This window comes from Urtica dioica, chromosome 12 (assembly GCF_054948205.1).
Source record: "Urtica dioica subsp. dioica isolate 48M chromosome 12, U.dioica_male_clone48M_v1_H2, whole genome shotgun sequence".
NCBI lineage: Eukaryota > Viridiplantae > Streptophyta > Magnoliopsida > Rosales > Urticaceae > Urtica > Urtica dioica.
Genome location: NC_142767.1, coordinates 21,428,436 through 21,451,992, shown reverse-complemented (window position 1 = coordinate 21,451,992; position 23,557 = coordinate 21,428,436). Strand labels below are relative to the sequence as shown.

Genomic DNA, 23,557 nt, shown 5'->3' with positions numbered 1-23,557 from the left:
AACAGTGATATATTTTTATTTTTATTTATGCATAAATAAATGATTTAAATAATACTATTGTGAAGTGAATATCACGTTGGAGTAAATTATTCAAGACAAGTTATATAACACTATTTATCTTTCCTTTTTCTTTAGTGCACCGCAAGAGCTAACTCAGCACTTAATGAAATATTCGATTCCTAATATATCACACGTGTTTTAATACCTCTATATCGATCAACTTCCTTTCTAAGTTTCATTTGCTCCACTACCAAATGATCTTCGTTTATTTTAGCTCCAAAATGCGAACGGTTCCAGATTCTTAATTATGGATTATTTTTCTTGTGGAAAAAAAAATATTAATAAATAATAAGTGTTATATTTTTAGGGACAATTAAATCAGTAGCTTAATAATCTAAATTCAAAATAATCCACCCGACCCATAGTAAATTAAATTAACTTGAAACTTAAGCAATTTACTCTTAAGTTAATTTAATTTACTGTGGCATGATAGACTATTTTTTCACTAAAATGAAACTTAAACTATAATCTTAAAATGAGCTTGTGAAACGACTATTTGCAACAAATTCTAGATATTTTTATATGTAGTGACGTAAAAAAAAGTGATTTACTAGAAAATAATAAATATTTAGATTTTACTAAATATAGTTATAAATTTATGAGATAATTGTGTATTTGTAGGTCTCTCAATCCCAAAAAAAACCATAGCCGTTCTCTCTTCCAAAATCAAAAGTTTGGGCTTTCAATCTTCGGTGTCATCTCCTCCCACGTGATAGAGATACTCTGATGGTCTCGACCAATGGAAGACTCTCGACCTATGTGAATGTTTTTTTCCTTCATGTTTTGCTTTATGTTTTAATTATGTTTCAATAATCCAGACTTGTAAGATCTGACTTTTGTACGTACTGATCGATTTTTAATCGGAGTGGTTTTAAATTTTTCTTCAGATCTGAATCTTAGTTCTAAGATATAATTTTATTCTTTGGACGTGGATCTCAAACGGACAACACATTTAAACTCGCAATATGCAACAAGCGAAGACCGACGTTTCTATTCGCGATTCATATAGAAATATTATAATGACTGGTTACCTGCATAAATTGGTAACTCATGTTATTTTGTTGTATTTATTATTATTTGCAGTCCACTTTTCATCTTCTTCTTTTCTCTAATTTTGTAATATAAGCCTTTGACTTTTATCAATAGATTAATTTGGAGAGCCCTTTATAAAAAAAAATATAATTATAAATTAAAAAATACCATATTTTGATAATCAGTATTTCATTTCTCTTTTTCAACTCAAATTTTGAAACTAGTTTGCTAGAGCCGTTACTTTATTTTTTTATTTTATATATAGACTTGGTATCCTCTAAAAAAGAAATGTTGACACTAGGGTCTGAAATCTGTGTTCACCGATTTTAAACATGATGATTAGTCTATAATTAATAATGCTTTATATGTTATAAACTATGAGTAATTAGTATCATAATTAGCAAACTAGTTATATTTGCATTTTTGGATTTACGTTTGGTAAATATAACCAACTTTTATTACGGTTACAACCATTTATAATTATTTTACACTATTATTTACAATTATTTATAATTGATTATACAAAGGTTGATTATTTACCAAATATATACTAAACGTTGGTTAAATAGCAAACTATACATGTAAATATGACTATATATCTATTGGCGGTTCATATTTAAAGAAGGTTTTATGTTTTTTTGTGGATGTGACCCTAAACATCACGATTGGATGTGCTAAATTGGTAAAAAAAAAAAAAAATTATTTATTTATTTATTATTACTATTATTATTATTATTATTTTGCAGTAGATCCTAAACTTTGACTCATTGTCACCCGTGACCTTATAGCATATTTTTTGTCAATTTTCAGACGAAATCTTAATCGTACTCGTGTGACCATATTTTACGGTTTAAATGTCTATTGATGCAATTTTATGTAATTACATGCATGGAATATTATATATAATATTTTTCTTAGATGTCCTTTTAGATGGTTTTCGTTTCTTACATCTTGTAAAACTAGTTCAGGAAACGCGCTCGCGCGCGTGGGAAACAGAGAAAACAAAAAGAGAGAGACAAGACAAAAGAGAGAGAGAAGGAAAAAGATGAAAGGAAATGAAAAAAAAAACATCAGAGGAAGAGAGAGAGGCGGGAGAGAAAAAGAGAGAAAAAGAAAATAAAATAGCCACGTGTCGTCGTTTGGTTAAGCCACGTGTCGTTGTTTGGTTAAGCCACGTGTCAATTTCTTAGACAAAGTTGTAAAACCATTGTCACTTATTATCTATGTAAAAAAAAGTAAGTCAAATTTATTTTTCATATTTTATTTTTTCATCATATAGTTGATTCCTATTCCATCCTATTTTACTCTTCTAACCAAATGTGCCCTTATTCGTTAGATTATATATGCCATGTTTGCGATATCAAATAGCAATAGAGTGACCCTTGTAATTGGGATTCGTTTCATTTGATTAGACGTGCATATCATATCATGCTTTCGATTGAAATATATATATATATATATATATATATATGGTCCAGCGACTATCAAGTCATATGAAACGTTAGAAATTTTGAAATATCAAAAGTTTCGTTCATTTTTTTATAAATAGTCACATAAATCTATTTACGCTATCAAAATAATAAAAAGCGCAAAATAAATTTCTAGTAAAATATAATAGTTTTTTACTATTTATGAAAATTTTACAAAATGTTGACTAAAACACAAACGCTTATATTTATGGGCAGTGTAACAAAATAGCCAAAATGAAACTATGAAATTTGTTTTTAGCCTATGTTTCACAACTTTTAGAAATGGCCAATAGGTTTATATGACAATAATTAAGGTCTGATTTGCCCTTATCTATTAACAAATTCGTCATTTTCTCTATTTTACTTTTTTCCTAAACTTTTTTTTTTTTACATAAAAACTTCAAAAAACCATATATATCTCATATGAACTCGAAATTGAGTGATTCCAAATCCTACGGATTCGTGACGCCGAGATCTTAAAAAATAGACCTATTGTGTTTGATGAAAAATCATGTTTAATACCATAGATGTAGAAAAATCACGTTACTACATTAAATATGGAAATAACTTAAATTTCTTGAAATTATCGACATAAATATGATTTTTCATCAAACACAATGGATATATTTTTTAAGATCTCGACGCCACGAATTTGTAGGAACTAAAATCACTCAATTTCGAGTTTGTATGCGAAAGATACGAATTTTTGAAGTTTTTATGTAAAAAAAATTATTTGAAAAAATATATGAGAGAGAAAGTGACGAATTTATTAATAAATATAAATAAGGGCAAATCAAACCTTAATTATTGCAACATAAACTATTTGATTATATCTCTAAAAATTGTCAAACATAGGTTAGATCTAAAATCACATGTTAAAAGTAACCTAGTTAGTTACAAAACTCTATATTTCTATATTTATGTGGTTTATATCGCTAAATTTTTGTTTCTTATATATATTGGATTAAATAATCTTGCTTTGAGTTTGAAGCCTCGAAGACATGCTCAGTGCTAGCTTGAGTGCCTTAACCTTTATTATGGAATCACAAGAATCGTTAATCATGCGGAGATGAAAAGAAATTCAACTGAAAAGAGAGGCAATAATATTGTTTTGTAAAACGCGAAAAGAAAAAGACGAATTATTTGCCCTCAAAGAAAGGCAAATTTAACGGGATGCGAACTTTTTCGTCTACCACAATTATATGCTTTATTTGATAGCAGCCATAAATATCATGTATGGCTGTAAAATTATGTGCTGTATACTGATTATATATTAACCAAACTTCACCTTAGATTTATCGTAAAAAAAATCTCTTTGAACTTGTGTATATACAAGAGTAGGGCACCCTAGTCGCAAGTAACAAAATGGTTCGAATCACTTACAAACGCCAAGATTATATATATATATATATATATATATATATATATATATATATATATATATATATATTAGTTTCAAGTTTCAACAACGCACGACTCAACAAAATTATTATTGTTTTTAAACAAAACGTGGAAATAAAAATAAAGAAAATAGAGTAAGTTGAATACTTTTAATTGTATTAAATTAAATTTAGCAACATCGTTATCAATGATTTTTAAAAAATAACAAAAAGTAGAAAAAAAAACTCTTTTATGGTTCAAAAATTTTCAAAATATTGCATGTTTTCCTATTTGTTAGATTCTTAGAAGTATTATGGACAAAAAAAATTTAGGTAAATAAAAGTTCAAGTTAAATTTTGATAAAAGAGATTAAAAAAAAAATATAGAGAGAAATAGAAAAGTTTCTTATATTTATATTAATAATATATATTGTTACGTTAAATTGCAAAAGTGTATTATATATGGGCCGGCTAAACAACTAGCCAAAACAACACCCTTATTTTAAAATTATAGGCCAACTATTAACATATTTAAGAAAATAGTCAATTTATCATGACAACATTCCAATATTTCAATACTACCCTTAGGTTAATATTATTAACTATCATAGTAAATAATATCGTTCATAACAAAAAAAATTAGTAAATCTAATTAACAATAACAAAAACTACAGTAAATCTTATTTGCCGTAACAAGAACGACAGTAAATCTTATTTACCGTAACAAGAACAAAAGTAAATCTTATTTACCGTAATAAGAACAAATGTAAATCTTATTTACCGTAACAATAACAAAAGTAAATCTTATTTACCGTAACAGGGAAATTATCAGATATGAGAATTAGTTAATCTAACTGTAAATACGATTTACTAATTATTTCCGTGAACAATCGAGGACAATAAATATAACAGTAAAAATATCAGAGATGAAAATTAGTTAATCTAACAGTAAATACGATTTACTAATTATTTCCATGAACAATCGATGACAATAAATCTGACAATAAATAATATTAAATTATTAATATTTCACAGTTAATATTTTCATTTCCTAGGTTCTTTTGAGTTCTTATTTATACATGTTATAAGTTTTTTTTAATGAGTTATATATAATTGTATGATAAAAACTCTGACTGACATCAGACAAGCGTTACACTGTTCGGTTTTCAACACCTCTGCCATTAAATATTTATGGACATATTTCTACATATTTCTTCTTTTATATTAAAATATATGAATTATTCCACGATAACGTGTGATGCATACGGCTTGTATTCATATATACAAGAGTTTCTGTTTTTTTTTTTTTAACGAAATCTATACTTGATAAAGAATGAATAGGTATTAAATTGAAAGAAAACCCCAACATTATAAATGTACAACGGTTTAGACATTTCAATACTCTTTAAATCCTTTATTACAAAATAACTTGTCGTAAATATTCTACAGTCACGAAGTTGAGCTAACAGGTTAAGCTGTAATAGAATTATGAGAATCTAAAAAGAAGTGTAATAAAAAAAATAGATAAGAGAAAAAAATATGTTAAATTGAATAGTCTCCTAGAAAACCGACAAAGCCTCCTTCAATGTTCTTAGTTCCTTCTTACAGCTATATGGCTGTAATATATTTTTTTAAAATATTTTATTTTAATAAAAAATATATATTATTTTATTTTATTAAAAAAAATTGAAAAAATGTTTCGAATTACAAAGACGTGGCTTGTCCAAAGCCGAGAGAAGCCATTGGCTTCAATTACGAAGGACCCATTTGCATGAGCTTAAAACGCCATTGGTACATCCATAAACCTAAAAAGTCATGCAAAAGTATATCTAATGAAATTTATCGACGAATCGATCGATCATTAGAATCATCTGTAGTTTTCATTAAATCAGCCCCTCACATATGTTATCCACGAGGAAAATATGTAGCAAAATTATACGTAGTGACGGAGTAAAGATTCATGGATAAGGAGACAAAATTTAATAAAAAAAATATGCTTGTTAAATTTTGCTAGAGATGTGTAAGAAAAAATAATTACTTACAATATAAAATTGATAAATAGAAAAAATAGGGATAAATTTTTTTTATATTAAAAATTTGGAGGTATTATATTTATCCCATGAACCCATGGTCATTATCTAACTCTGCTGATTATAGTACGACGTATTTGCATCCAATCACCTGTTTTTTAGTATCGTCTCCATATAATAACCACTCATCTTTCATTTGGTTTCCTTGTCAACTCTTAAATGTATAAACAACACGTGTTAGTAGTTGATATGGACATTTTAAAGCACTTTACCACACATGTTGTAGAGTGGGCTCATGTGTGGTAAATAATGTATAACATGAACTCATGTGTGGTAAATAAAATAAAATATGGTTTGAAATACGGCAGAGAGGTATCCACGCGATATCTCGCATTCCGCGAGATGCCTCAATATTTTTAAAATACCGTAAATAATGTATATACCGCACGAATTGTAGAAAATTTTACTTTTGATTTTCTCAAATATCACACATTTATTTCACATGCTGCAAAATTTTAGTTTATATATTTATATGTAATATATAAATATATTGTATTTATACTTATGGTATTTTTTTAAAAAGATCTATTAGATATATAGTCATATTTACAGTTTCACGTTACTATATAGTCAGTGTTTTATAAATTTTAATTAAATAGTCACATCCATGTATTTACACGTGTAAATTAACGTTAATCCCCTATTTTTTTTTATTTCAAAGAAAAACAAATTAGAAATATCACATCATCTTTATGACTATTTACTTAATATTTACGAAACGTTGACTATATATCAATATCAAACGTTTTAATTGACTAATTGCCTAATTTTTTGTTTTTAAAAAGCATGATATGCTCCCGACAATATTCACTTTTATCTATTTTATTTGAATTGATCGGGTATAGTGACTGCGATAATTAGTGGTATTTTAATATTTGGTTAAGAATAGATTCATTTTATAAAAATAACAAATATATATAAACTTATTTTTGTAATGGAGTTTATGAGCAACTTAGAAATTATAAGATAATAAGTTATTAACTACTTTGTTATTTGGTACTTTCTTCTTCTTATGGAAAGAATTTATTCGCTCGTAAATACAGAATCAGAATATTATAAAGAAATACTAAATTATTGTATCGTAAATAAGAAGTATAGAACCCAAAACGTCTTCAAAAAGAAAAACGAAAAACGACAACTTCTAAAAGTATTAATCTAAATTACTAATATTTTTATTCTAAAAAGATATTTTAGGAAAAGAAAATATAAAGCCTTCCAAATAAAAATCAACAGCACTAGGGAAAAAAAAGCTTATAAAGTGCAAAATTACAGTCTAAATTGATATTTGGTTTCAGACTCAGACTCAGAGACGCCATTATTGTCTATAGTGAGTTATTATATACGCAGAGAGAGAGAGAGAGAGAGAGAGAGAGAGAGAGAGAGAGAAGAAGAAGAAGAAGAAGAGAGGAGAGAAAGTTCGAGTCTCTATAAATACTTCTTTCCCGCTCTCCATTTTCTCCAATTCCATACACAAAAAAGTCTCTCGCTTTTCCATTGCAACATCAGGCAAGTTTTCTCTCTCGATTTCTAAAGTTTAGAATGAATTTTTCTTTATCTAATTGCTCTCTTCACTTGTAAATATAAATTTTCGCTTCGACTCTCTCAAGCTTTCGCGACCAAAAATTAACAAACTTGACGATACACAGAGCTTGAATGTTTGTAGCCTTTTTTTTTGTTAACCTCGGTCTGTTACCGAACCATTCCTGGTCGGTAAAACCCTAGCCGATTTTTCGATAGCCACGAAAATCGGCGTCGATTAAGCCATGATTTTGGTCTCTGTTGCGTGTTCACCTGGGAAGTTAGTTGTTTATTTGTTTATGGATTATTTATATTCGCTTCGTTGTTTAGCACTTTTTTTTCCCAGACAAAAACCAACAGATATATAGAAAGGAAATTTGTCGTACTTTACAGAACCATCAAGTTGATCTTAGTGGGTTTTAAATAATAAAACTGAAAAAGGCCTAAATTGGAATTCGGCACCAATCATGATTCACTGTATTTTTATTGATTTATTTTAAACGCAGGTTAAAAAAAAACAAAATTAAGACTGACCTTACTTAAAAAAAAAAAAAAAAAAAATTGGGCAACAGAGTAGTTTTATTTGGACTTATCTGTAGAGCTAAGTAGCTAGTTAAGCACATTAATGTAAAGTGAAGGTTTGTTCTTTTCCTTGTTGTTGTGATGAATTTTCAATATTGATTTAGCTTATTCCATGTCACATAGATTTTTCTTACTGCAAAGTTTCTGATAAGTGTGTGTTTTGCATCAGAGGCTGGAGCCTGATCAGAAGAAGATAGTTTATGGCCGGCGGCGAAGGAAGAGGTTTGGAATGCCAGAAGACTATGGATGGGAAGGCGAGTAACGGAAATGGCTTCAAAAAGGAAATCCCTTCTTGCTGTTTGAAAGCCATGGCTTCGGCTCCTGAAAACGATTCCAACAGTCACACCTCTGTCGTCTCTGGCTGGTTCTCGGAATCTTCTTCTGGTCGCTTTCTATCGTCTTTTTTTTTTTTTTTTTGCATTTTTAGTCCTTTTTTCTTGGGTCGATTCGTCTAATTGTTTTTTTTTTCTTGCTCAGGGAAAGGTACTACCAAAAGTCTTTTCTACAACAACCCAATGTGGCATGGTAGGCTTCAACTTTTTAGCTTTCGTTTTACCGGCTGTGGCATATATGTGTGTGTGTGTGTGTGTGTGTATATATATATACATCTGTATGAATGTTCTTTCTACCTTTTGTTTTGGGCAGGAGAAGCACATTCCATGAAAGTAGAGAAAATTTTGTACGAGGGGAAGTCAGAGTTCCAAGATGTTCTGGTTTTCGAGGTCTGTCAAAATATTGATTTCGCGAGATTGTTTGGATAAACTTTTTCTTTGCAGTTTCGATCCTTTTTTGGCTGAATTGATTCGTGTCGTTTTTATGTCCAGTCGGCGTTATATGGAAAAGTGCTGGTACTCGATGGGATTGTCCAGCTCACCGAGAAAGATGAATGTGCCTACCAGGAGATGATCACCCACGTCCCACTTTGTTCGATCCCCTCTCCAAAAACTGTAATTTCAATCCCCACCTTTTTTTGGATTTCCCGATCTTTTATTTCATCGATCGAACGTGGATTTATACTCGCAGATGTTACTGATACTGTGTTGATGACCAGGTTCTCGTTGTTGGGGGCGGTGATGGAGGGGTTCTCAGGGAAATTTCTCGTCACACTTCGGTCGAGCACATCGATATATGTGAAATCGACAAGATGGTTATCGATGTAAGTTACTATTCATTAATCTGCCTCGAAGACTATTAGCTTGTGCTCACTGTTCTTCCATTTTCAGGTGTCTAAGGAGTTTTTTCCGGAGCTGGCTGTTGGATTTGATGACCCACGTGTCCATCTTCATATCGAGGATGGTATGACCATATCCACTCTTTTCTTATCTTGGACGGAAAGTTTGCTAAATTGGTTATCGATTGTCTATGGTGGTTCTTTCTCTGATCTCTTTTTCGTCAAAATTGGCAGCTGTTAAATTTCTGCAGCGTGCTCCAAAAGGAAAGTACGATGCTATCATAGTTGATTCCTCGGACCCTGTAGGTATGTCATGAACAAAAAAAAAAAAAATTATTTTTACAGTCATGACTACATTTTTTTTCTCGACTTGTGTATGTGTTTCGACGTTATTTAGTTAACACTTCGAGTATAGCATTACACTTCGAATATTTGTGCTCTGATCGAAAAAAAAAACTCTTAAGCTGTCAAATATCTGATTTTTCTTGGAAATTCATTACTGAATTATTTTTCTCTTAAAATATAATACCTGATTTTGAAATTATCAATATCCTTTTTGTTTAGGTCTTGCTCAAGAGCTGGTAGAGAGGCCGTTTTTCGAGACTATAGCGAGAGCGTTGAGGCCCGGTGGTGTGCTCTGCAACATGGCCGAGAGTATGTGGCTTCACACGCATTTCATAGAAAGCATGGTCTCGATTTGCCGCGAAATATTCAAAGGTTCCGTCCATTACGCTTGGACAAGCGTTCCAACGTACCCAAGGCAAGAAGAACAAGCTCTGTGATTCTGTTTTTTTTTTCACTATTATTTACTCTTTAAGGTCAAAGTAGTGATTAATTCATTTTCTTCGGTCTTTCTTCTTATGCAGTGGTACCATAGGTTTCGTGATATGTACGACAGCAGGCCCGGCTGTCGATGTTAAGAACCCGGTCAACCCGATTGAAAAGGTCGAAGGAGCTATTGAGTACAAAAGAGAGCTCAAGTTTTATAACTCCGAGGTCATTATCGCCTTAAGCTTATCATTATTGTGCTGATTTTTTTTTTTTGCTATAAAACAAATTAACATGTTTATTTGTTTTACAGATGCACAGAGCTGCGTTTGCGTTGCCAACGTTTCTGAAGAGGGAGGTGAGTTCGCTCCGAGATTCATGAAACCCTGCTCGGCGGTTGATATTATTCTTAAGCTATATATATTGTTTGGTTGAGGTAATAAAATCAGAGTGTATGACATGGATTGATCTTTTTAGCCTTTGGAGGCATATATAACTGGTTGAAGTTGGACTTTAGTTTTAAGAGTGTAATGTGTGATCAAAATAAGTATATGGTCAGTTTGCTTTGTGTTGTTTGGGAGCTATGAACATGATTGATTGTTCCTTGATCGGACAAACGATGAGATTGTGATATGACTAAAGTTGTAATTGATTGTTTATCCTAATAAGATAGTGATGTTATCACTAACTCGTAATTATCAAATCGTATAATACTCACTTGTCACCAAAAGATGCCGAAATTGTTCTGGGATAATCGTCAATTCGTCAAATTGTTTTGGTGAAATTGTTTTGTAATTGTCAATTCGTCAAATTGTTTTGGTGAAATTGGTTTGTAATTGTCAATTCGTCGAATTGTTTTGGTGAAGTTTAAGTTATATTGGAATAATTTAATATTTTTTTTATTTGACCCAAAATTTACCTAAAAAGTGTAACATTTGTATTTTTATTATTATTATTATTATTATTATTATTATTATTATTTTGGAAATTTTCAGCTAATCATATCAGCCGAAATATTAACCTAGGTTGATTTAAATATGAAGAAATAGTAAAACAATGAAATAAAATTATGATTTTAACCGTCTTCCGCATCTTGGAATGTACCAATAAAATAAAATAAAATTGAACAGATCAAAATGCCCAGATGGTTTTAGTCTAATTTGGTTTGGGTTAGATAATTTCTATACACATATATATTTACAAATTCTAATCTGATGATAAGTCTAAAAGCTAGTGGTTGTCTCCACGAACGATAACTCTTACTTTCACATAAACCACGGTGTATCAACGATAACTTTTTATCATGAACTCATGATTTCCCATTTATCATGAACTGGGTCAAAACTTTTGACCACATTTCTTTTTTTTTTTGCCTGTCTACGCTGATCTCCATCAAGAGTTATACCATTTTGTATCAAAAAGAAAAAAAAATATAAAGCGAAAGGGTAATTCCTTTTAATAATTATTTTATTAGAATTATTTAATCCACGCCATCTATAACATAGATAATAAGAAACATCTCTTTTCCCACTTTCATCCTGAGACCGCCACGTGGCGTTTCCAGTTGACGACACGTGGCGGCCTTAATTTTTTTTTTTCGGCATTTAATTTTTTTTTTCTCCTCTCTTATCAATATATTTTATAAATTTTTTTTATGTATATTATTTTTTTTCTTCATCTCTCATCAATATATTTTGTATAATTTTTTTTATGTATATTATAATCATAATTACTAATACTATATTATACTATATCAATAATATACATTATTTTGAGTATATGTTATTATATATATATATATATATATATATATATATATATATATATATATTCTTGGAAAAATTATGTGTTATTAATATTACACGTAGATTTTATATGTTATTGTTTGATATATAATACACTTTTGCAATTTAACATAACAATATATATTATTAATATAAATATAAGAAACTTTTCTTACTTTCTATTTCTCTATATTTTTTTTAATTTCTTTTATCAAAATTTAACTTCAACTTTTATTTATCTATTTTTTTTGTCCATAATACTTCTAAGAAATCTGACAGATAGAAAAACATGCAATATTTTGAAAAACTTTAAATTATAAAAGATTTTTTTTCTACCTTTTGTTACTTTTTAAAAATCATTGACGACGATTTTGTTAAATGACAATTAAAAGTTTTCAACTTACCTTATTTTTCTTATTTTTATTTTCCATTTTTTGTTTAAAAACAATAATAATTTTGTTGATTGGGCATTGGGCGTTGTTGAAACTAGATATAATAGAGGAAAATAAAGAAAGAGAAGTAGAAGATTACATTCTGCCACGTGTCGAATTTGGCACGCGCTGGCCACACTTCCCTTCCATATTTCCATGTCTCGTGATGAACTTTCTCGCCAAACAAACAGAACATTTCTTTTGTACTGACGAAATTGTATCATCGTCCGCCGAGAATTCGAAAGCCATTTTTAGCTATCAGAATTCTGTGTAAGGTAAATATCTTTGCTTCATAGCCGTCTTTTTGCGTTTGAATGTATAAAAGCTTTTCCTGTATTTCTTCGATTCCTTGGAGCAGAAATAAGGTGGTTTTTTTTTTTTTTTTTTTTTTTTTTATGTACTTTGATTTTGTCAAATAGTAGAAGGTTAAAATTTTCGTTTTCACTTTGAATCTTGTAGCGTTTCTCTTTTTTAAACAAACTGGAATTTGCTTTTGTAAATTTCCACAAGTTATGTCTTTGAGATTTAGAGTGTACAGATCTTAGGTTTCAGATTCTTGTTTTGGCTGTAAAATTCTTATCTTGTTTTAGGCATTTAGCAACAGCTAAGAAGATACAATCACACCGTGAAAATAAAAGAAATGTGAATTCTGACTAACCTGTTTTTCCTTTCAATGTCACTGATTTTAATTTCTGAATTTGTATTATCATGCTGATATATGGGTCTCTCAGGTTAAAAGATTTATAAAATGACGCAGAACACGATTTCGGTTTGTGATCTAGTCTTGAATTTCAGTGCATGTGTCATCAAGGTAAATTATATTTAGTTCTCATCTCTCGATTCGAAAAAGAAAAACTCGATAATGATGTCTCAACGAGTTTTGCATGAATCTTTGCATTTCTCAGGTTACTATATCAGCCGAGCATTCGAGATTTTCTCGTTCAAGGCTGACAAGAAATCTCAGACATATCTCATCAAATCTCCGTTCAGAGAGCGGTTTGAACAATGTTGAGCTTTTAGCGCTGCACAATAGCAAATTAAGGCCGAGGACTTTAGCTTATGCTTTTCCTAGCGAGAAAGGAGAATCGAAACCTAGCTCTTTCGATTCCCAAGCACTCGATGGGAACAACATGGGTTTGGATAGCGTAGATGTCGAAGAAGTATCCTCTTTCTCGTATTCAAGACCAGACCTTTTCGAGGACGATAATCGACCCTTGTCTGAAGCAGAGCTTCTCGATAAGCTGAAAGCTATTCGATTACATGTATTAGCCTCGGAACAGTGGAATTCCTCTCGTATCAGATCATGTCACAGGTCATTTCTAGTGATCTAAACTTGTTTGTGTTCTGTTTGTATTTTATTTTTTATAACTTATATGTAGGATTTTTTTTTCTTTTCGAAAAACAGGACTTACTCAGCTAGCGCGAAGAACTTAATTCATTACGAGGCCTTAAAGAGCCTCGATATCGAGCAGGTCAAAGAAGAACTCTCGTCGACCGATCTAATGGGTTGGGATATCGACAATTCGTGCGTTCTCGCCAGCCTCGAGGCCGGTATCAGGCTCTTGGAGAGCTCGACTCTCGACCCGGTGAACGGAAAAGAGAAGGTTTCGGTGAGCTATTCGGAGAAGCTTACAGTGGCTTCGGCGAGGAACAAGGCCTGTTACAACGCGAGGTCGCTATTGGGCCCGCTCGAAGAAGGGAAGACCAGCCACGTGATGGTGACAGTCGGGAGCGAGGCGATCGAGAACGAGAGTCTCGTGGCCGATCTCGTGAATAATGGAGCCTCGATCGTGAGAATCAACTGCGCTCACGGAGACCCGAGCGAGTGGAGCGAGATCATCAGGAGAGTGAGGACGAGCTCTCAGATGACGGAGAAGCCGTGTCGAGTCCTCATGGATCTAGCGGGCCCGAAGCTCAGGACGGGAAAACTAAAGCCCGGCCCGAACGTGATGAAAGTATCTCCAAAGAGAGACGCTTCGGGGAACGTGACCAGCCCGGCCCAAATCTGGCTGTCCCATCACGGAGCCGGGCCTCCTCCGACCCACGTGTCCTCCGACGCGACTCTCTTGATCGACGGCCCTGATTTCCTCGACCAACTCGGCGTAGGCGACACCGTTGGATTCAAGGACGCGAGAGGGAAGAGAAGGGTGTTCAATATCTCGAAAAAGTTTCATGTCTTTTCGGGTATAGGACTCGTCGCAGAGTGTACTGAAACCTCTTACATCGAGTCGGGGACGAAGTTGCGCATCGATAAAAAGAAATGCGAGTTTCCTTTCGGGCTGGTCATCGACGTCCCGGCTTCGGAGCAGTGTCTGAGACTGAGAGTCGGAGACTTGCTGATCATATCGCGAGAAGGCTCGACTGAATCCTCGGGCTCCGGCGATGGTGCTCACAGGATAACCTGTCCCTCGAGCCTCCTCTTCGACTCGGTCAAGCCGGGACAGCCCATCTCGTTCGACGACGGGAAGATCGAGGGAACGATCGAAGGAGCCGGGGCGTCGGAGATCGTGGTCTCGATCACGCACGCCAAGCCCGGAAAAGGAACGAAGCTCGGGGCCGAGAAATCGATCAATGTACCGGAGAGCGACATCCTGTTCCACGGCCTTACTTCCAAGGACCTCGTCGACCTCGAGTTCGTCGCGTCGCAGGTAAAAGATTGAATTTCAGTCAACCTCGTGTAAATTTGACCTTCTCTTAAAAAACAGTTGATCTCGATCGGTCTAACTTCTTTTCATGGCAGGCCGACATGGTGGGAATCTCGTTCTTACGCGGCGTCGATGACGTCATCGCGTTGCGCCGGGAGCTTGAGAACCGAAGGATCTCTCACAGCCTCGGAATCGTGCTGAAGATAGAGACGAGAAGCGGGTTCGACAATCTAAGCGGGGTGATAATTGAGGCGATGAAGTGTCGGAACCCGCTCGGAGTAATGATCGCCCGTGGAGACCTCGCGGTAGAGTGCGGATGGGAAAGGCTGGCCGATACACAGCAAGAGATCTTGTCCGTTTGCGAAGCGGCTCATATTCCGGTCATTTGGGCCACTCAGGTTCTGGAGACCTTTCTCAAGTCCGGTGTTCCCACCAGAGCCGAGATCACCGATGTCTCTACCGGAAGAAGGTAAAACTTGTCGGATTCGAAAATATGTTTTTTTTTTCCCTCTTGGGAGTAAAAGAAGAGGCTTTATTTATTTATTTTTATATTTTTGCAGGGCAAATTGCGTGATGTTGAACAAAGGAAGGCACGTTGTTGAAGCTGTTTCGTTTCTGGGTACAATGCTGGGGAAGAGCTAGCTCTCTTCTAAACCCTTTACTTGTAATTATAAATGAATGAATATATTGTTTGTTTGGAAGCTTTTTAGTTTCGACTCTACTGTGTACATATATTCTGTTTTTTCAGAGGCAAGTTAAGTTATGGGCTTGTTTGAAAGTTTATCAGGTTATACATGGTACGTTATAAACTTACATAAAATCTACCCGAGCTTTCTTATTTTTAAAATGTTTTTCGCGTTTCTCAATCCTATTTAGAGAATACCTTTATTATTATTATTATTATCATTATTATTATAATTTTTCCTTGTTAACAGTTTTATTTGATTTATGTTTTTAGTGTTTAGAATTTTATTTACTTTTGTTCATAGCTTTATTTTTTTAAAAATTTGTAAAATCATCTGAAAATTAAAATCAGCTATTTATAGAATGTTTCTATATTTATCATACTGATGAAATTTCTATTGCGTTATCCATGCAGGGAAAAATGGATGAAATCTTATTATTGTCGTACAATTGTGAACGTGGGACGAAAAAACTATTTGGGTTTTGTAGCTTAGTATTTTGATTTTTATTTTGTGGCAATTAACTCCAAATTGGTAAGTTCCATTAACTTTCAGATGGCAAGAAAAAGCGGGAACCTTTTTCTGTAGACAATATATATTCATGTAATTCAAGAGGGGAAAATAACACATTTATACCCTGTGTTTTAGTGAAATGTCGAGTTTAACCTTCGGTTTTCAAAAATGTCGAGTTCATACCCTCTGTTTAACTAAATGACGAAATTATACCATCTGTTTAACTAAAATGACAAAATTATACTCTGAAATAAACAACAGTGTCACGAATATTCTTTTTATTGACACTAAAAATATAATCTATGTATACAAGTAAAAATAAAAAATAAAAAACATTCTCTCTAAAATATGATCCAAAAAATTGACACTTTTAATCTTTTATTTTCTTTCACAACTCACCACACAACAAAAGACAATATGTTGACTAGCTACTCCATCTTAATCTGAAAGGTGGCCGAGGCAGACGAGCTGGACGATCCGACGGTGGAAGTAGCCGTGACTAAATTTCTCAAGTCGGCGGCCCTAAGAGCCAAGGCTTCCACTTTGGTATGTGCTTTTACATTGGTAGTCGAAATGGGAATGTTTGAGAGAGTGTTGTCATTGTTGAGAGTCCATTGTAAGAGCTCTTTATCCCCGTAAAAATCGCCTCTCTCGAGACACGCCGTGGAACTAATTGACATGTCACCGCGGTTGTTGGACGTGTAGGTCCACGCGACGCCTTCCGTGATGAAAAACATCACATCCAACGGCTCTCCTTGCTGGATGACGTGGCTGTTCTCGGGGTAGATCACCGGCCTCAGATAGTCGCATATCGTCTCCACGGAAATGTCATCCATATCGCGAAGCATCGGAACCTAAAATTTGAAATGGGAAAAAAAGTTGCACTAATTACTCCACACCTTTGTTGCTACAAAATATACAACAATAAAAATCATAATTTATCATTCTTTCTTTAGTGGTAATAATTCTCACTCTCTTAAGGACGGCGAAGCAAAGGTGTCGCTTGAGGGACATTTTGTGTTTCCGGGGGAGAATCGAGAGCATGGTTTCGAGATCAACGTCGTCGTTTTCTTGCAAAGAGGATCGAACGTAGGGCATTATGTCTCGTTTGATCACTTCCGGGATTCCGTTCCTTGACATCCATTCCTCGGCTTTCTCTTCTTTCATCATACTACCGAGCTGCATTTTGATCATTGAATCTAATTAGATTGATCGGAAAAACGTTGTCCGGCCAAAGCATTTTAGTCCCTAAAGTCAGTTTTGTGTGCAAAATGGTTTTCAAATTATTGATTTTGTAGATTTTAGTCAGGTTCATAAACATCTTAATTAAAAAAAAAAAAAAAAAAATCTAATGCTTTAACAACGTAAATTCTAAAACATACTTACACACTTATAAACTTGTTTATAAAAAAAATTCATCAAAACAAAACCTTACTCTAACAATCCAAATCATTCAACTTTTCAGATTACAATTGAAATAGGCTTCCTTAAATAAATTCAATAAAATATTTAAGTTGGAAAAATATATTTTAAGTTTCTCATGTATATAGATTCAATAACATACAAAAAAAAAAAAAAAAAAAAAATTGAAAAAGTCTAAAATGCTACAAAATCATTAATGTGAGGACTATTTTTGCTTGACAAATTAATTTATGGACTAAAATGTCAAGTCGCATAATAGTTCATACGTTAAAAAGTCGTAAAATCGACGTATTTAGTCCTTACCCCATCCTCGATGGAATTGTTGTTCATGCGCTGAATTCGGTCGACAAGAAGAGATCGAAGGATAGCGAGATCAAACGCTTCTCGGTTGTTTTCCAATGCACGTTGAATTTGTTGCATTATCGAGGCCTTTTGGTTGGCAGGAAGGGAATAGCTCCGGACCCACATGTCTATCTCCGCTTCGATTCTTCTCATTCTTTGCACTGCCTCCTCTGATCTCGCCGCTGCCATTTGGAAATACATCTGCCCCAAAAAAACATATTTATAAATAAACAAAATAGTAGTAATAAATTAACATGATTGAGGGATTGAAAATGCATGGTTGACCTGAAGATTTCCGATGAGATAAATGAAGAGAAGCAAGGCAGTGATGGAGATGCAAACTGCGAAGCATGTTTCCCATTCGTTTGAACTTGTTTGCAGGTTTTGGCCATATGAACTTCACACCAAAACCTTTCTTTTTTAATTCAAACCTCACACTAATCAAATTAAATCCGTATTGTAAAAATAAAAGTACTGATTGACTTAAGAAGCTATGTCACAATTATTTGAGCTTCGGAACCTTGGCATTCTTAAAGTGCAAGTCAAAGGCCGCGAAGCAAGGCAGAGCCTCAATTCGGATTCTTTTTTATTTATTTATAATAATAAATAAATATAATTGAATTTTTCGCGGAAGTGTGCACCTTTTTTTCGATTTGCCCCATAAGAACAAAAAGGATGAAATTAGTTATTGAACTATCAATGACATTTATTTGTGATACATTTTTTCATTTTCATCTACACAATCATATAAAAAAAAACACACACACATATATATATATATATATATATATATATATATATATAATTTTGTCAAATATTAATATTTCTGGTGATTTAAGTTTAATTCAATCAAAATTTATGTTGAAAATCAAGAAAAAAAATACATTAAATTAACATTTAAGAGTCTGAAATTTTGTTTTCTAGATTTATAACGCGAACATTGAAATAATTGGATTCAATCATCATCACAAATACAACACACGCATGTGTACAATTAACAATAATATGTATTTTTTCATCTTTGTGTTGATGAATTTGAAAAATAAATCATGAATATATAATTAATGGATAATCTTGTCGTTTTTATTTGGAGAGACTAATTAGAAAAATTTAACAGTTCAAGGGGAATGTAATTAATCCTAACAACAATAATAATAATAATAGCTAAGTTAACACTTAAATAGTGATCGACAAAATAATAAAAACTAAAAATACTTGCCTTCGTCAGTTCTGTTTTGTGTGCTCTATTTGGGTACTCTGTAGAAGCAGGAAAGTTGGTTCCTTTTGTGTGTGTGTGTGACTCAAAACACAAAGATTGTGTTTTTATTTTTTTGCATAAAAAAAAAAAAAAAAAAAAACCCACCTTAACCTTCAACAAATAACCCGGAGTGCAGATGATTGATATTTAGTTCAATCATTAGTTGTTAGCAAATGTAAATTAAGGTTAGTTAGTCCAAAGATATCCAAAAATGAAATTACTTAAGGCAATAATTATATCTAGTTGAGCTTCAAATTTAGTGCAAATTTTTTGTCAATTAATAATTAAGATTTTTCAAAGCAAAAAAAAAAAAAAAAAAAAAGTTGAGTTTTTTTGTTTTAATTGCAAAGTAGGTCAAACCTGACGTTTCGCAAGCCCCACCAGAAGCATCGAACGAACTTCTTGAGAAAAGACGTTTTCTTGAGAATGCCCGACTGAACCGCGTCGCCAAATATCCCATAATCAAAGGCCGTGACGTTCGGGGGATTCGAGTGGCAAGTTTTGGACAAAAACGACAACTCTGGCGACGACAATGTGTGATTTTGACGACAAACAAAACAATCGGAGACGAATGATATCGTTTCATTGCTTTTGTAGGCGTGGTGCCAGCACGCCGTCACTCGCTGGATAGAGAAAAAGTACCAAAATCCTCCAAGCACCTATTAAAAAGTAGTATTTAGATATTTCATGAAATGGCTTCTTTACACTATTTATTAGCAAAATAGTCAAAGTTACTCGTTCGATAGTAGAATAACTAATATTTTCCGTGCTACATTCCAAAGATACATAGTCTAATATATAGATACATAGTCTAATATATAGGGTGTCACTATTTCAAATTCTAAACTCAGATCTCAAATTTGGAAGCGAAAATAACAACATAATAGTAAATTTGGCACAAGATAACATGATGTATATGTCAATATAAAATAATAATATATATTCTTACATGACTTGCTACAATGTAGAGAACTACGTTGAGGATAGCACCGAAGCGGATGACTTTGTTGTGCGGTAGCCCCGGCGTTGTCTTGAGGTTTTGGCACGAAATGTAGACTCGGAGAATCCTCGGGACATATTGCACAAGAACAAAGAAGTTTATGAACTTGCTGGTGATTAACGACCTCAAGCTTCTTACTTTGGTAAAGTATGTCAATATCAACACCTACACTACACATAATATATTTAGTAATATAAAATCTCAAATATTAGCTATTCAAAAATAGTAAGGTAGTATTTGTATGAACTAATTTCAAATAATTAGCAAACTAGTCATATTTACACTTTTAGATTGCTATTTAGCCAACGTATAATAAGTATTTGGTAAATAGTAAATTTTTATTACGGTTATAACTATTTACACTATTATTTACAATTGATTACACAAAAGTTGACTATTTACCAAACGTTGACTAAATATCAAACCATGCATGTAAATATGGTTATATATCTACTGCACCCTAATAATAAATAGACATGATATATTTTATATTTTGTTCGGCTAAGGATGTCATAATAAAAAAAAAATTGAAAGAAAAGGTAAAAATCATGAGCTACTAGTGTCATTGTCAATTAATTTTTAGATGAAACTTGATACTTAATACGAGATCATAATCCACAAGCATCGCCTATTGATTTTGTGAAATCTCGGGAGATTTAAACATGTTGTCACTCGCGGAGTCAATATTTGAACTCGGAGAGGCATATATCATTAAAATATATACTAAAATAATTAAAAATTTCGTATGTGTGTACGAATTTTATTCTAGGGGCAAATATGAAAAGAATAAAATCATGTAATTTTAGGCTAACGATGTGAAAATAAAAGGAAAAAGGATCAAAAAGAAATCTATAAAAATTTAGGTGATTACTGGTGCTAAGTTTTCAGTGTAATAAAAACAAAAGACTAATCTGGTATAACTCTCATATAAAGAAAAAAATTCGGTTAAAGAAAAAATTTTGATTTAAATTTTAATCGAAATCATTCGGTTAAAATTAACCGTACGGTTAATTTTAATTGAATTTTCGGTTAAAATTAATCGTACGGTTAATTTTAACCGAATAAAAAACAATTAACCTAGATTAATTGAAAAAAATAATAATAGTTTATTGTAAAGTTGTTTGTTTTCTCACGAAACATTTACAAATTGCCCACTTTTCGGTTAAAACAATTAATTACAATTAATTATCCACTTTTCTATTTCAGTTAACAATTAGCAGTGAGAAAAAAATTCGGTTAATGGTTAATAGAAGTTAACCGAATTTTCAACTTTAGATTCAGGGCTAAAAAAAACACGTGATTAAAGAAAAACTAGAGTTAAGAAAATTTATGTGACGTTTTTTTTTGGTTACCTGTGGGAAAGGAAGAATAGCCAGAAAATCAATTATGACATCCGACCAGCGAATTAATCTAGCTCTGTCCCAATAACATGAATAATAACTAGTCCTTTGTAGACCGATTCGCTTCGGCTCGGTGGCGATTTCAGGCAAGAACGCAGAGCGGACCATGAAAACGATGTGCGTTACGTACGTCAGATCGACAACGGATCGCAGAACAACAGCGATCATCTTCAGCTTGCGGTCCATTCCGAGGCACTTCTTGGATTCTTCGAGGATCGGAATGTAGAGAAACAAGGGGTCCACCGAAACTGCGAGCACGAACGATATCGCAGACACTGTTCTCCACATCGGCAGATAGTCTCCGCAACAGTCGAAGAGTTTCGACGATGATCGCACCTCCGCTTCTTGATCGTGATTACCCTCCATGCTGACCAAAGATTATGATGTAATAATTAGTAGGGTTTGTAATTAATTTATCTAGAATTCATGCCATAGAAGTCTAAGTTATATTTATATGTACATATATATATATAGGGGACAAATTTGATATAAAAAAATAAAAAAAATTCAAATTTTGTAAGAGGTGTGTAAGAGAAAGTAATTAGTCAGAGAGGTATATATGAAATATAATACAAAATTTTATGTTAAAAAATATAACAATTAGGGTAAAAGTTAATGCTCCTATTCCTATATATATATATATATATATATATATATATATATATATATATATATAGGAATAGGAGGAAGTAAATTAGGGGGCTTAATATGTATTAAAGATCGAAGGGGACTAATTTGTAATGTAGAATGAAAAAAAAAATAACAGTAAAAATATAAATTAACAAAAATTGAGGGGGATCGGATCTCCTTATGTTCCTCACGCCCTATGTATCGCGTATATACACCAATTTAGGAATTAATTTAGTATTTTGCATCATTGATGATGATTATTGAAATGGAAATGGAAATGGAAATATGAGTTTGAGAAAAGGAAGGGGAAAAAAAACCTAATTGTTATTCTAAACTTTTCGAGAAAATCGCGTGCGTGTAACTTTCTTATAGAACTTACATGAGCTAAGGATAAAAATTTTGAGGCGAACAAGTTCAGATTTTTTTTTAGGTTTTTTGTAGGATGATGATGTGTGAGATGTCAGAAGTGGAAAGAGATACAATGCAGAGAGATATATATATATATATATATATATATATATATATATATATATATATATATATATATATATATAGAGAGAGAGAGAGAGAGAGAGAGAGAGAGAGAGAGTGAGTGTGTGTGTCTTTTAGTATATCTTAGGTCTTTTGATTTGTATTGTAAGAGGAAACGAAAGAGTCCATTCAAAGTCGGAATGAGGAAGGAAGACTGGAAGTGATTTCCAAGTAAGAGACGAGAGAGTTAAAAGGCTGAAAATTCTCTACACTTTTGTTTTTTTTTTTTCTTTTTTTTTTTTTTTAATGACTTTTGCATAGTATCAGTTGGATTGTTTTCCTCTCTCTTTTGTTTCACCAACTATGGACGCGGTCTACGCATAAGTACGGACGATCAATTTATATATAATTTATGTCAAAAATCATTTCCCAATTGTTTGTACTTCGTACTTGGTATCATGAGTTACTGCTTAATAATGGATAATTTGTCAGTAGTATTTTTAAAGCATCTTTATATATTCTTTTCTACCATAAAAATGAAGTCATGGAAATGCTTCTTCGCTAATGTTGAGTCAAAGTCAATCCCCATGTATGTATATGAAAATATATGTATATGAAAATATCAAAGTCACTAGGATTGACTATTGAAATGAATTACGCGTCGGATGTGGAAAATGCGAAAATAGGAAATCGATTCTTTTTGTTTTAATTTTAATTTTCCTCGACGTATTGAATGTTACGTGTCTTATATTGTTAATCAAACATATTTCCTAGTTGGGAAGAAGCTACATAGACGAGTCTAATTTTGTGCTACAAAACAACCAACTCATAATCCGATTACGACAAAAATATATAAAAGAAAAAAAAAAAGAGACACCAATAGCTAATTAATATGAACCCGGACATAAA

At 32.6% G+C, this 23,557-nt stretch overlaps 3 protein-coding genes across 3 annotated transcripts; 2 read left to right on the top strand and 1 right to left on the bottom strand.

Moving 5' to 3' along the window:
• The first annotated feature begins 7,263 nt into the window (after positions 1-7,263).
• SPDS3 (spermidine synthase 3) lies at positions 7,264-10,757 on the top strand. The gene is made up of 11 exons (XM_089602678.1): positions 7,264-7,536; positions 8,300-8,514; positions 8,608-8,655; positions 8,776-8,852; positions 8,955-9,077; positions 9,182-9,286; positions 9,354-9,426; positions 9,536-9,607; positions 9,866-10,061; positions 10,168-10,297; positions 10,383-10,757. The coding sequence occupies exons 2-11, from the start codon at positions 8,331-8,333 to the stop codon at positions 10,449-10,451; spliced, it is 1,077 nt and encodes a 358-aa protein (XP_089458804.1). The 5' UTR covers positions 7,264-7,536; positions 8,300-8,330; the 3' UTR covers positions 10,452-10,757.
• Positions 10,758-12,462: 1,705 nt separating this feature from the next.
• LOC149380287 (pyruvate kinase family protein) lies at positions 12,463-15,712 on the top strand. The gene is made up of 6 exons (XM_089603161.1): positions 12,463-12,559; positions 13,016-13,095; positions 13,190-13,596; positions 13,690-14,932; positions 15,025-15,398; positions 15,490-15,712. Exons 2-6 carry the CDS (start codon positions 13,033-13,035, stop codon positions 15,569-15,571), a joined length of 2,169 nt encoding a protein of 722 aa, XP_089459287.1. The 5' UTR covers positions 12,463-12,559; positions 13,016-13,032; the 3' UTR covers positions 15,572-15,712.
• A 681-nt stretch (positions 15,713-16,393) lies between these two features.
• Positions 16,394-22,649, bottom strand: LOC149380286 (cyclic nucleotide-gated ion channel 1-like). The gene is made up of 8 exons (XM_089603163.1): positions 22,557-22,649; positions 21,500-21,914; positions 20,097-20,312; positions 19,508-19,806; positions 18,175-18,286; positions 17,851-18,090; positions 17,098-17,304; positions 16,394-16,979 (listed from the first exon to the last, which is right to left on the bottom strand). Exons 2-8 carry the CDS (start codon positions 21,911-21,913, stop codon positions 16,554-16,556), a joined length of 1,914 nt encoding a protein of 637 aa, XP_089459289.1. The 5' UTR covers position 21,914; positions 22,557-22,649; the 3' UTR covers positions 16,394-16,553.
• Between the last annotated feature and the right edge of the window lie 908 nt (positions 22,650-23,557).

Excerpts from the sequence above, each read along its gene's own strand:
- SPDS3 (XM_089602678.1), top strand. The coding sequence starts at position 8,331 with ATGGCCGGCGGCGAAGGAAGAGGTTTGGAATGCCAGAAGACTATGGAT. Across the intron at positions 9,078-9,181 it reads CGATCCCCTCTCCAAAAACT|GTTCTCGTTGTTGGGGGCGG; the intron begins GTAATTTCAATC and ends GTTGATGACCAG. Across the intron at positions 10,298-10,382 it reads TCAAGTTTTATAACTCCGAG|ATGCACAGAGCTGCGTTTGC; the intron begins GTCATTATCGCC and ends TTTGTTTTACAG.
- LOC149380287 (XM_089603161.1), top strand. The coding sequence starts at position 13,033 with ATGACGCAGAACACGATTTCGGTTTGTGATCTAGTCTTGAATTTCAGT. Across the intron at positions 14,933-15,024 it reads TCGAGTTCGTCGCGTCGCAG|GCCGACATGGTGGGAATCTC; the intron begins GTAAAAGATTGA and ends TTTTCATGGCAG. Across the intron at positions 15,399-15,489 it reads GATGTCTCTACCGGAAGAAG|GGCAAATTGCGTGATGTTGA; the intron begins GTAAAACTTGTC and ends ATATTTTTGCAG.
- LOC149380286 (XM_089603163.1), bottom strand. The coding sequence starts at position 21,913 with ATGGAGGGTAATCACGATCAAGAAGCGGAGGTGCGATCATCGTCGAAA. Across the intron at positions 17,305-17,850 it reads ACAATTCCATCGAGGATGGG|CTCGGTAGTATGATGAAAGA; the intron begins GTAAGGACTAAA and ends ATCAAAATGCAG. Across the intron at positions 16,980-17,097 it reads GCTTCGCCGTCCTTAAGAGA|GTTCCGATGCTTCGCGATAT; the intron begins GTGAGAATTATT and ends TTCAAATTTTAG.